Source organism: Parus major, chromosome 5 (assembly GCF_001522545.3).
Source record: "Parus major isolate Abel chromosome 5, Parus_major1.1, whole genome shotgun sequence".
Classification (NCBI taxonomy): Eukaryota; Metazoa; Chordata; class Aves; order Passeriformes; family Paridae; genus Parus; species Parus major.
In genome coordinates, this window is record NC_031774.1 from 59,983,831 (window position 1) to 59,997,081 (window position 13,251).

Genomic DNA, 13,251 nt, shown 5'->3' on the forward strand with positions numbered 1-13,251 from the left:
GGCCCCGGCGCTCCCTCCGCCCCCAAGATGGCGGCGGCGCTGAGGGGCCGCGCGGGCCCGGGCGGGGCCGCGGCGCTGTGGCGGCTGCAGAGCCGGCGGAGCAGGTGAACTATAACCTAACCCTATAAGACTATCCCTGTCCCTATCGCTAGCCTCTCCCCTCACCCCTTCCCCTCTCGTCTTACCTCTGCTCATCCACTTCCCCTATCCTTTTCCGTGTCATTTTTCCCCTATCTTTTACCTCTTCCTGTTTTCTGTATCCTCTATGTTTGCTATATCACCTTTCCTTATCCCCTTTTCCTCATTCCCTGTATTCTCTATAACCCTTTCTCCTACATCTTTTATCTGCTATCCCTTTCCCCTCTACATTATTAATCACCCCATCCCCTTTCTTCCACCCCGTTTTCCTCTCCCCTTTATTCCCTTATATATGCCCTTTATTCCTTATATCTCCTTCCCTTATAACCCTAACTTTATATCCCCTTTCCTCTCTCCCTTTTCCCTCTCCCTTCTATTCCCCGCATCCCTTTTCGCCATCCCCTGTTCCCTTTCCCTGTCCCGGGTTGTGCTGATGGCCGTGTCCCCTCAGCTCGTTCGACGTGGCCGTGGTGGGCGCGGGGATCGTGGGCCTGGCCGCGGCCCGGGAGCTCATCCAGCGCCATCCCTCGCTGGCCTTCGCCGTGCTGGAGAAGGAGCAGGAGCCGGGTACGGAGCGGGACAGGTGACAGGGACCGACAGCTGCCACAGCCTCGGTATTCCCTGGATATCTGTGGGGAGGGATCGGCTTTTGGGTAGTAGCTGTGGGAGAGCACCCGCCCGTGTTGTTGAGCTGGTGATGGGTTTCCCATCCAGGTCAGGTTGGACAGAGCTTGGATCAGCGTTGGGTAGTGGAAGGTGTGGATCTGTAAAATCCCTTCCATCCCAAACCATCCTGGGATTCTGTGATGACTCTTCCCTAACACGGAATTTCCTCCACCTTTCTCCCAGGGATGTGTCCTTCAGCAGAGAAGCAGAGCTGTCTGTGCTTCACTGCTGGGACTTCTCATTGGGAATTTTAAGTTAAAAAGTCCTGAGAGTTGGTGTTGTGCAAGCTGCAGTGTGACCAGCAGCAAGGAATGTCAGGGAGGGTGAATAACCAGGATAAGGAGTAGTGCAGGTTGTGGAAGGGCACAGGCAGGTCCTGCATGGAGCTGGGAGAATCCCAAGGGATAGACATCAGTGATTAACTCCAAACAGGACCTGTGAGCCCAAAATCTTGTCTTAAATAGCTCCACCAGCCAGGCTAGAAATTGCTCTTGAGATGTTCCATGAATGATACAAAAAGACTTTTTATCCCCCAGACATACACAAAGTCCTTAACAGCCAAGCAGGAATGTGACCTTTGGGCATCCACACGTTAAGAGGGATAAGAACCTGACCAAATTACTTCAGTAAAAATGTTTGTGATATTTTTACCTCTATTTTATCTATTTGCAAAGAGGAAATAGCAACCTTATCCAGGTTCACAAATACTCAAAAATCCTCCCAGGCCTTGCTAGCATGTCCAAAGGAATTGTGGATTGCACAGATAATATGTTAGATCAGGCCTTAAGAGATGCGTTTCATTGTAAGAATTGTATTTGTTAAAATTAATTTTAGCCTGTAAAACGTTTTGATTGATTGGCTTGTTCTGGAAGGATAAACTTGTGATTTTAGGGTTTTTTTTTCCTGTTGATGCAGCACAATATGGGCTGTGATTATCATTAACCAGTGCTGGCTGTGTCAGTGTTTCTCTAACCTTTTGAGGCCAGGGAATGAATTAATTGTGCAGTTCTCTCACTTGATCATCTCTTATAATGCTGATTTAAGGCAGGACCTCAATTTACTCATTCTTCTGACAGCTGAAGTGATTTAAATGGGAACAAATGCATTCTAACAATGTATTTTTTTTCTCTTTAGCCCATCACCAGAGTGGACACAACAGTGGTGTGATCCACAGCGGGATTTACTACACCCCTGGCTCCCTGAAGGCCAAGCTCTGTGTGCAGGGGGCAGCCCTCTGCTACAAATACTGTGACCAGAAGGGAATTCCCTACAAACAGTGTGGGAAGGTACAGGAATCTCTGTGTTTCCCTGCTTTACCTGTGGAAACTGAAGCTGTGTCATGATGCCTGGCCGTGGATTTTCTCCACATTCTCCTAGTTGCATGTAATTTTATACATAAATGTATATGGTTTGTCCAGCCCTGGCACAGCTGCCCAGGACAGTGCTGGAGTCCCCATCCCTGGAGGGATCTAAAATCCCCATGGATGGCACTGTTGGGGACATGGGGCAATTGTGACCTTGGCAGTGCTGAGAGATCAGTTGGACTCTGAAATCCCAAATCATCCCTTCCAGCTGATGAGTCTCAGTATGAGAGGTTTTTCATGACCCTCCCCACCCTGTCTCCACGCTCTGAACCATTTTTAATTCAGTGTGTCTCTGGTGCAAGGTGAGAATCAGGACTGGACAGAGCATTGCAGGTGTGAATTCCTCAGTGAAACAGAGTTCTCTATCCATTTCCCAGTTGTTCTAACTCTCAGTTCAGGTTTTCCAGCTCTCACTGGGCACTGAGCTGCTGTTTCCACAGGGCTCTCTATCCTAACCCCAAGGTCTTGGCCCTGAGGGATAAATTTGAATTCCATGGTTCTTCTCAGAGCCGTGTCTGGTCCGTGCTCCCTCTGCTGCCACGCTGGGCACAGGGTGGCACTGTGGATCTGTGCAGCAGCACACCTGAGGGGACAGCCTGCTCCCTGCTCGAAGCTCCTGTCCTGAAGGGGTCAGTTGGAGCCTGGCTGACACTGAATTTGTGTATTTTGTACCAACAACAGGGTGGCAGCAGGGGCAGGGCAGTTCCTGTCCCTTGTGCTGGCACTGCTGGGCCACCTCCAATCCTGGGGACAACTCTGGGCTCCACACAACGAAGCCACCTGGAGGGGCTGGAGTGTGTCCCCAGAAGGGAATGGAGCTGAAAAGGGGCTGGAGAATTCCTGAAGGAGCTGGGAAGGGGCTGGAGAATTCCTGAAGGAGCTGGGAAGGGGCTGGAGAATTGCTGAGGGAGCTGGGAAGGGTCTGGAGAATTGCTGAGGGAGCTGGGAAGGGGCTGGAGAATTGCTGAGGGAGCTGGGAAGGGGCTCAGCCTGGAGCAAAGGAGGCTCAGGGGGTCCTTGTGGCTCTGCACAAGTCCCTGGCAGGAGGGGACAGCCAAGGGAGGTTCTGCTCCCAGGGAACAGGGACAGGAGGAGAGGGAACAGCCCCAGGATGGGCCACAAAGCTTTAGTTTGATACTGGGGAAAATTCCTTCCTGGAAAGGTTTGTCCAGCCCTGGCACAGCTGCCCAGGACAGTGCTGGAGTCCCCATCCCTGGAGGGATCTAAAATCCCCATGGATGGCACTGTTGGGGACATGGGGCAGTTGTGACCTTGGCAGTGCTGAGAGATCAGTTGGACTCTGAAAGAGCTTTTCCAACCTCAGCAATTCCCTGATTCCATGACACTCCCCTGGCAGTGTTCATTCCAGGGAAGATAATGGTGAAACTTCACAAGCTTTCCCTAAAGCAGCCCCAGGCTTGGAGAGCTTCACACCTGTGAGGTGCCAGAGCTGATCATGGTCTGTGCAAACCTGGCACAGGTAATTCACAGCCTGGATTTATCTCCTGTGATAGCTGTGAACAGACTCCTTGATTAAATGAACTGAAACTGGTACAATTCCACTCAGACCATGTCAGAACATGTCCTTTCTCTCCTATCAAGGCTCTTTGAGATTTGTACATCTTGGGTTGAGTTCAGTTTTACTTTTGAAAGCATCCCAGTGCTTCTTTTAATTCATATTCTCTTCTTTCACATGCAGACTTGTAGTCTCAGGGTGCTTCTGGCAAATACTGTCAATTGATAGTAACTCAAGCTACAGTTTAGCATTTATTTTTTAATTCTCTATGATATTTTAGTCCTTCCTCAGCAACAGAATTTTGTGCAATTAATGGCATCAACCATTTTTCATCCCCTGGATTCAACTGCTTTAGCTTGTTGCCAATCCTGCCCTGTCTCTGTTTTGCTCACTGCTGTGATTTTTTTGCCTTCCCAAAGCTGATTGTGGCCGTGGAACACGATGAAATTCCAAGGCTCAAAGCTCTGTATGAGAGGGGGCTGCAGAACAACGTCCCAGGGCTGAAACTCATTGGACCCAAGGAAATCCAGGAGAAGGAGCCCTTCTGCAGGGTAAGGGGTTACCATAATTCTGATTAGCTTGTAAGAGTTGTTTCACAGGTGAAAACATATTTTCATTTAACAAAAATATTTTTCTGGCTTTGAGGTTCAAGTTTAAAGGAGCCTGAAAATTCCTTCCCATCCATAAAAGTGGATTTGGATCAAGCCAATTTCGATGCAGGTGGTGTGGCTGTCATGTAGCACTTCTCACCTGTTTATTTTCCCAGCAGGAGGAATGTGAGGAGTTTATGGAACAGATACTTGTTATTGATGAGTCTGTCTTTGTTTGAAAGAAAAAGCTGGATATGAATTCCCTGTGCTTTTTCACCTGGCAGCTTGCTCTGGTGTAGCTGTGTGACTTAGGAGTGGTTGTAGGTACAGACAGAAATTTTCTGGAAAAGAATATTTTAATTTTTTTTTTCCTGTAATAATTTTGGATCTGCTCCCTAAAACATCTTCTGCATGTTCCAGATCCAGCTGAGGACATGGGGGGACAGCAGCACTCCCTTCTGATGGCAGTGCAGATATTCCAGGTGAAATATTCCAACTTTCACTCTCCCCCCTTGTCTTTAAAACCCTTCCAGGGACTGATGGCCCTGGATTCTCCCTACACTGGGATTGTTGATTACAAACAAGTGGCCCAGTCCTATGCCAGAGACTTCCAGGAAGCAGGTGGGACAATCTTGACTGATTTTGAAGTCACAAACATGGAGATGGCCAAAGAAAGTTCTCCAGAAAGTGAAGATGGTAAGACTGGATTTTTTTTTTGCCCTCCATTTACTACAAAGATTTTGTTCAAAACACGATTGTTTTAACTGAAATGACATTTCTGAATTTATCTGTCTCCTAGGGATGAGAAAAAAAGCAAAATTATCTTAGTGAGAGTATTTAGAAAACTCACTTAGGATTTTTTGCAGGCAGATCACCCCTCAGCTGAAACATTTAAAACTGATGGGAAGAAAATGAGAGTAAAATGGAGAAATAAAGTTGTTCTCTTAAAATCAGATTTATCTGAATCTTGCATGTTTATTCTTGTGATAGTGATTTTCCTTATCCTGATGGCAGGTTGGATCTGTGCTGGCACACAGAGGGAAGAATAAAAATTAATGATTTAATTAATAGATACAGTCATGTCCAACAACATTAATTATGACAACTTCTATAGCTTGGAAGATATTCCTGAGGAAAATTCCTCCCTGGTGACAAGCTGCTTGTTCTGTCAGTTCTCTGTTACTTGTTCTAGTAATTCCTTCTCTTGTTTAATTCCATTTCAGGACTGAAATACCCAGTCATTGTTAGGAGCAAAAAGGTAAGGGTGAAAAAGAAGTTTTAATTCCTCCCAGGAAGCTGCTTTTCCTTTAATTAAGATTTTTTTTTTTTCCTGGTGGATTAATCATCTCCCAGAAAAAAAAAAAAGTTTAAAAAGCTGCAGTTCAACAACATGATCAGTTTGATAAAACAAGTGCAGTCAGTTCTTAACAATGAGGATGTTCAAATTAATTATTAATTCAAATTAATAAATAATAAATAATAATGATGATGATGTAAAATAATAAACTATAACTTTCTGATGCCTAGTGTTTAATGTCCCTTATCTGTTTTATTTGCACAATCTGATGCTTGTGTTTCCAATAACTCCTTTATGGCTTGTTGATTTGGGGACAAACACCAATTTTCATGTTTACTTTTAGGCTTTGGCTTCCATAAAATGATAAGGAGGCTTTTAGCATTGTTTTATTATCATTTTATCATCAGAACTGCTTCAGTAAAACAGGTGCACAACAGCTGCTGCTCCTGCAAGTCATGACCTGTGCTTGTAATCCCTTCAGGAGGGAATATCTGGAACAAAAACAACCTCACAACCCCTCTGGTACTTTTTAAATTTAGTTTTGCTGCTTTTTTCTCCTATTTTTTGCTCTTTCATTATAAACTACATTCCAAAATCTTTTTTTTTCCACCAAATACTGGTATTTTTCCCATGCAAACATTTTTCAGTTGAAGAAAAAAATAACCCATAGTATTTAAAAACAGACACTGTGAGCTAAATAAATAGATAATAGCTTTTGATTTTTTAAAAATATATTTATTTAGATGGTAAGGTGTTTAATATTTAGGAGCTCTGCATAACTTTGTGCTGTGAATTTGTGTAGCTGCTCCCACCCTGTGGGGTCCAATCAGTGAACAGCCTTACTGAACATATTTAAATATAAGTTTTATAACTTATAAATATAACTTTATAACTTACAAACATAAAATTATAAATATATTATAATGCATATTAAATAATTAAATATTATATATTATTATATTTATATACTATATATATTTTCTATTGTATAATATAATTAAATATTATATAATATAAACAACATATAAATATTATATAAATAGAAACATATCTGTAAATATATAAATAATAATATAAATATAAATGTAATATTATCAGTAATATTATAAATAATTAAATTTTATTTATATTCTATTATATAATATAATATTTATATATTTTATATTATACACATTACAATATGAATAATATATAAATACTATATTTATAAATATAAATATATAAATAATAATATAAATATAGATGTAATATTATCAATAATATAATAAATAATTAACTTATATTTATATTATTATATTACATCATATTATTGTATTTATATATTATATAAAATATAATATAATAGAAATAATATATCAATACTATATAAATATTTATATATAAATAAATAATAATATAAATATAGATGTAATATTATCAATAATATAATAAATAATTAACTTATATTTATATTATATTATATCAAATTATTATATTAATATTTTATAATATATTATAATATAAAGAACATATAAATGTATACATATTTATATATTTATAAATATATAAATAATAATATAAACATAATGCAATATTATCAGTAATATTATAAATAATTAACTTACATTTACAAGTTAAATACCACTAAGGCTGTGGGGTTTTTCTGGGTGTTTTTTTTAGCAGCTACATTGAATTTTTATGTATTTTTTTGTTTCCCACAGGGTGAGGAAATCTCCTGTGGGCACATTTTGACCTGTGCAGGTCTTCACTCCGACCGCCTGTCCAAAATCAGCGGCTGCAGCCCCGAGCCCAGGATTGTCCCGTTCCGGGGGGATTATTTGGTGCTAAAACCAGAAAAATCTTACTTGGTGAAAGGAAATATTTATCCAGTACGTCCCCCCTGGTTTGTCTGTCACAGTGTGCCCTAAGAGCTGCTAAAAATGCAGGAAAAATGCCTTAAATTTAGTACTTAATTAAATAAATTTAATAATAAATTCTGTCAGATGGAGATTCAGTTGGGTTCTGTCAGAACAGCTTGGATTTTGTTAATTTTTGAGGGAAACATGGAAGTACCATGTGGGAAATTATTGCCAGTTGTTTTGTTTATGGTTTTAGTTTTGGGGTTTGTTTTTTCTTCTTAATAGAAAAAAGATGGAATATCCCATTGCCACATATCCAGAAAACTCTTAAATTATTTCTATATGTCCTAAAATAAATCTGTAGGCAGGATTTAGAAGTCAGGGAGGGATGACAGTAAATTATTATTTATTGTTTAAATAATAACAGCACTGTTTAATCTCTTTATTGATAATCTGGACAAAGGGGTTGACTGTACCCTCAGGAAATTCCCTGATGACACTGGAGGTCTTCTCTAACCTCAGTGATTCTGGGATTCTGTGATGAATTATTGATGAAGGGTTTAATCTTTTGTGCTAACACCCAGCTCTCAGGTATTTTCCTCTCAACCTTATTTTTGAATTTGCTGATTTTGTCATAAAAAATTGATGTGGGAGAAAAAGGGAAAGCCTTTCTACCAACAAATAAAGACAAATAATGGGATGAAGAGGAGCAATCCCAGATAGAAAATGTAGTTATAGAGCAAGTTCAGAGAATTCCTAGGGTAGCATTTTAGCTAATTCTGTAGATCTAAATACTGATTTTCTGAATATGAGATTAGCTTTGCCTGCTAAATGCTGGATTTTTTGGGAAAATTGGAGTGCTGTTTGTCTGATCTCAGCTGGGAAAGATTCAGGATCCTGTCTTGGGATGGGAGGGAGGAACAGGGACAAAAAAAGAACAAAAAAAGAACATGCAGTTATTTATTATTATCATTAACCAGGCCTGCTAAGTTCAGGCTGTTTTGTACACACTGTAAGGGTTTCCCAATATTTTCTGTTCTATTTTATTGCAGTGTAATTGCTGCTGGTGAATAACATCATTGGTTTTATTCTGGGTTGATTTATATCCTGATTCTGTTTTTCATGTGGATTTTTTTTTGTTTTCCTGCTATTTGTTTTCCTTTTCCCTAAAATTCAGCTTTACCTGGCCCTGCTCTGTTCTCCAGTGTCTTAATTAATGACATTAATGCCACAACTGCACAATTAACAAGCAGCAAAACCAGCTCAGAGCTGATTCCAAGGTTCTGTCACTCGGAGTTTTGTTGCTGAGGTTGGAAATAAAATGGCAGTTTTGCTGTTTGTAACAGTTCTGATCACTCCTGTGTCCCATTTCAGGTTCCCAACCCTCGTTTCCCCTTCCTGGGATTCCATTTCACGCCCAGGATGGATGGCAGCATTTGGCTTGGCCCTAATGCAGTGCTGGCCTTTAAGAGAGAAGGCTACAAACTCTTGGACTTCAGCCCTGGGGACTTCTTAGATGCTGTGACCTACAGGTAATGCTTCATGTTTGTGTCTGCTGGGTGCTCTCGTTGAAATGTGAGCCATGGAAACCAATTCCTGCCCAGAATCCTGCTTTTCCCACGTTTTTGGTGTGTTTCAAGACAGTTGTGCTAATTAGGGTGGACTTCCCCAAGACATTTGACTTTGTGTGGTCTCACATTTGAATTTTCCAGCAGGACATGTCTCAGCCAGTCTGGGAATGGGGCTGCTCAGTGGAAGGTGCTGGTGGAGCTGTTCCAGGGTTGGTTTTGTGATAACTTCATCAGCTGAGACAGCATCATTAAATACCTGCAGAGGGTGCTGGGAGGAGAGAACGGCTGGGAGAGCTGGGAATGTTCCCCTGGAGAGGAGAAGGATCCAGGGAGAGCTCAGAGCCCCTTGCAGGGCCTGAAGGGGCTCCAGGAGAGCTGGAGAGGGACTGGGGACAAGGGATGGAGGGACAGGACACAGGGAATGGCTCCCAGTGCCAGAGAGCAGGGATGGATGGGAGTTTGGGAATTAATTCCTAGGTGGGAGAATGGGGAGACTTTGGAATAGGATTCCCAGAGAAGCTGTGGCTGTCCCTGGATCCCTGGAAGTGTCCAAGGCCAGGCTGGACATTGGGGCTTGGAGTAAGCTGGGACAGGGGAAGGTGTCCCTGCCCAGGTAGCTCCAAGCCTCATCCAACACGGCCTGGAACACTTCCAGGACTGGAATTGAAAGTTAATTCAGTGCCACAGCTCTGTGAGAAAGGTTTGTTGAAGCAGAGAAGGGCAAACATGAATTTCTCAAATATAAAGCACTATGTCATTCCAGATTTTGGGAATGGGAACTTGTGCCCTCCAGTTGCATTTTCTGCCTTTTTCAGCAGCTGCAGCTGGTGCATTTTGAGGCAGATTTTCCCTCACTGCAGTTGTTTCTCCCCTTGCAGTGGGCTGTGGAAGCTGGTGCTGAGGAACGTGTCCTACGGCCTGGGGGAGCTGTACAGAGCCTTTTCCCTCAGCGCCCAGGTGAGGCAGCTGCAGAAGTTCATCCCTGAGGTCACCACCAATGATGTGCTCAGGTAAAAGAAACATCTCCTGTTTGGGAAATCTCATATTTGAACAGCAGAAGGTGTGGCAGGGCTTTAGTCCCTTCCTCCACCAACATAGGACACCAAAGCATGGAGCTGCCTCCAGCTTGGAGGTCCCAGCACAGGAAGGACCTGGAGCTCCTCAGTCCAGAGGAGGCACCAGGATGATCACAGGGATGGAGCTGCTCTGCTGGGAGGAAAGGGCTGAGAATTTTGGGATTGTTCAGCCTGGAGAAGAGAAGTTTTGGGGTGACCTCATTATGGCCTTGCAGTACTTGAAGAGAGAGCCTGCAGAAAGATGGAGAGAGAGTTTTACAGAGCCTTGGAGTGGCAGGACAAGGGAGAATGGCCTCAAACTGCCAGAGGGCAGGTTTAGATGGGATATTGGGAAGTAATTCCTGGCTGGGAGGGTGGGCAGGCCCTGGCACAGGTGCCCGGAGCAGCTGTGGCTGCCCCTGGATCCCTGGAAGTGTCCAAGGCCAGGTTGGACAGGGTTTGGAGCAGCCTGGGACAGTGGGATGTGTCCCTGCCCATGGGGTGGGATGGGCTGTAAGGTCAAAGGTTGGACTCAATGGTCTGGCAGGTCTTTTCAACCTCGATGTTTCCATGACTGTCAGATACCCCCACTCTGCCTCCTGAGTGTTAAACCTCCCCCAAAAGGCTTTGTCTGCACTCTGTGCCCTCCTCACAGAAACTGATTTTCCTGACTCAGAACAACATTTTCCTTCTGCTGGTGAGCTCCTCCTTGCTTTTGCAGGGGTCCCTCTGGTGTGAGAGCCCAGGCTCTGGACAGCCAGGGGAATTTGGTGGATGACTTTGTGTTCGATGGAGGCACGGGGGACGTGGGGAGCAGGATCCTGCACGTCAGGAACGCTCCTTCTCCCGCCGCCACCTCCTCCCTCGCCATCGCCGCCGCCATCGCTGCCGAGGCCGAGCGGCGCTTCCAGCTCTGAATCCCGGCAGGAACGGGCAGGTTCTGCCCCTCTGGAATGTGGGACTCCTCCTGAAGGACACAGAGCCACCAGGCAGCAGGGCTGGGAAGAGCCCAGGCAGCCTCGGGAATGTTCGCTGCCGCAGCTCCTTGAGCATCGTGTCCCAGGTTTGGCCACCTGGGCAGGAGCAGCCACGGGAGGGTCTCCAGGCACAGGCAGAGCAGGGAGAGCCCCTGTGGTGGGATTATCCACATGGATTTCCCATGCCTGTGCTCACCTCCTCAGAGGGGTCTGCAGAGCCACAGGCATGGGGTGGCTCTCTGTGTGCTCTGATTCCATTTAAATGGAGTCTGCAGTCCTCTAGATTACATGGAATAATGGAATAGAAGGATAAACCTGCTTAAGGGCCCTGCTGATATGGAATTAAAGGCTTTATCAGAGATTGAGAACAATATTCAGAGCCTTCGACGTGAATGTAGAGTATTTCACAGAAAAATAAGCTTAAAGAGGATTACCAGACCCAAGGCAATTTAGATCTGCAATTCAGATACTCTGTCTGATCACTGTCTCTGTTTTTTATAGAGCAGAAATGAAAATATGGATATAAATAATCACTTATCATTTAATTTACAGCTGGGAAATCAGTGCTGATCAGAAACTTCATCAGGGGGTTTGGGGTTCTTCCTACCCCTGAATGCTGCTAATGCAAAAGGAGCTGATCTTTGTCCAGCCAGTTGGGCAATCCAGGGAAAATGGTCTTTGGAACAGGGAATGTGAAGGGAAGGAAGCTCCAGAAACCTGCCTTGGGTCATGTTTGATATTGCTTCCCTTGGAGCCTGAGCAGGGGTGAGTCAGGAAGGTTTCCCATTTTCTCTGAGCACGAGGGGAGCTCAGGCAGTGCTGGTGACTCCTCTGAGCTCCATTGACACCCAGTTTTTATCAGAGATACCCCTGGAGGAGTCTGTGTGGAGAGGGATGTGAAGCAAGCTCAGTGCCAAGCTGAGGATCTGGGAGTGTTGTGCATTTGCTGTAAAGCAGAATTTTGTGGCCTCAGGGACAAAGTATTGAGGATTTTATAGCAGATGCTCACAGGATGTTGGGTAACACAGATAATTGTGGGGAGTTTGTACCAGAAAATTGGACATTAATTTTTCCTTAAAAAGTTCTTTTCTGAGCTCCTCTGGTGGGAGTGGGTTAGCACAGGAGGGCACTTTTTTTATTTCATTGTACAGATTGGAGACGCTCTTTTGAGGGGAAAAAAGGGCTTAATCTGCCTTTTTAATTTATTTATTTTTTCCTGGTAAAATCTACTTTATCAGCAAATTGACGGCTGGAAATCAAATTAAAAACCTTTTCAGAGCAAAGCTTTGGTCACTTTAGGCAGAGATTCAGCTGTTCCAAGTCTTCCAGTGCCACGAGGCTGTGTAAAACTTCCCAGAGTGGAACAATCCTATCTTCCCTCCCTGCCAGAAGTGTTGCCTATCAACAGTAAATCCTACAAAAGGATTGCAAAAGCCACTTCCTCCCACACGGGGTGTGGCCCTGACATGTATTAACAAAATAAAGAACATTAAAATGCAAAGCAGACAGAGACCTGGGGGAGTCCTAAGTCAGCATTTCCCTGTGCTGTCTGCAGTGCTTTTTCCTCTCAGGTGATGATTGTTTGGAGGTAGTGTTTATTTGAAACTTAATTTATGGACCTTGATGTAGCATCATGTGAAACAGAAATCTTTTCAGAGATAAAAGTTTTACACTTCTGTTATAAAAATAAGTTCAGAGATTATGATATCAGGGTTTCAGGCATCAATCTCGTCGCTCACAAAGTGTGAAAATGTATTAATTTATTTTCCAAATGAGCCTCACTTGGATGATTTCATAAATGTGCCTTTTATGATTAAAATAGTGTGGTGGGGTTTTTTAAAATGCTGTAAAGTCTGTGTATTTCTCCTGACTCAGAGACAAGTTTCACTGGAATTTGCTAATTCTCAGCTGAATTAGGGAGGATATCACTCTGTATAACAGGAATTACTTCAGGAGGGGGACACATGTCCAAACTTGTCTTCCTAAATTATCTCATCTGTGCTTCTCACACCTCACAGCTTTTCCTCACTCCACAGCACTGCTGTCAAGGCTGATCTGGGCCTGTTGGGACAGGTGGGATGAGAATTCCTGAAACTCTGAATAAATGTTTGGACAAAGACAATTTGTTCCCCAAAAGTGGAATCATAGAATCATACAGAATCATTGAACCCCAGACTGGTTTGGGTTGGAAAGAACCTTAAATCCCATCCCATTCCACCTTCCACCATCCCAGGCTGCT

The 13,251-nt window shown here is 43.6% G+C and overlaps 1 protein-coding gene across 1 annotated transcript; it reads left to right on the top strand.

Moving 5' to 3' along the window:
• The first annotated feature begins 3 nt into the window (after nt 1-3).
• L2HGDH (L-2-hydroxyglutarate dehydrogenase) lies at nt 4-12,854 on the top strand. Its single transcript, XM_015631890.3, has 10 exons — nt 4-104; nt 590-705; nt 1,939-2,090; nt 4,104-4,235; nt 4,808-4,970; nt 5,498-5,532; nt 7,272-7,439; nt 8,784-8,941; nt 9,859-9,990; nt 10,757-12,854. The coding sequence occupies exons 1-10, from the start codon at nt 28-30 to the stop codon at nt 10,950-10,952; spliced, it is 1,329 nt and encodes a 442-aa protein (XP_015487376.1). The 5' UTR covers nt 4-27; the 3' UTR covers nt 10,953-12,854.
• The last annotated feature ends 397 nt before the right edge of the window (nt 12,855-13,251 follow it).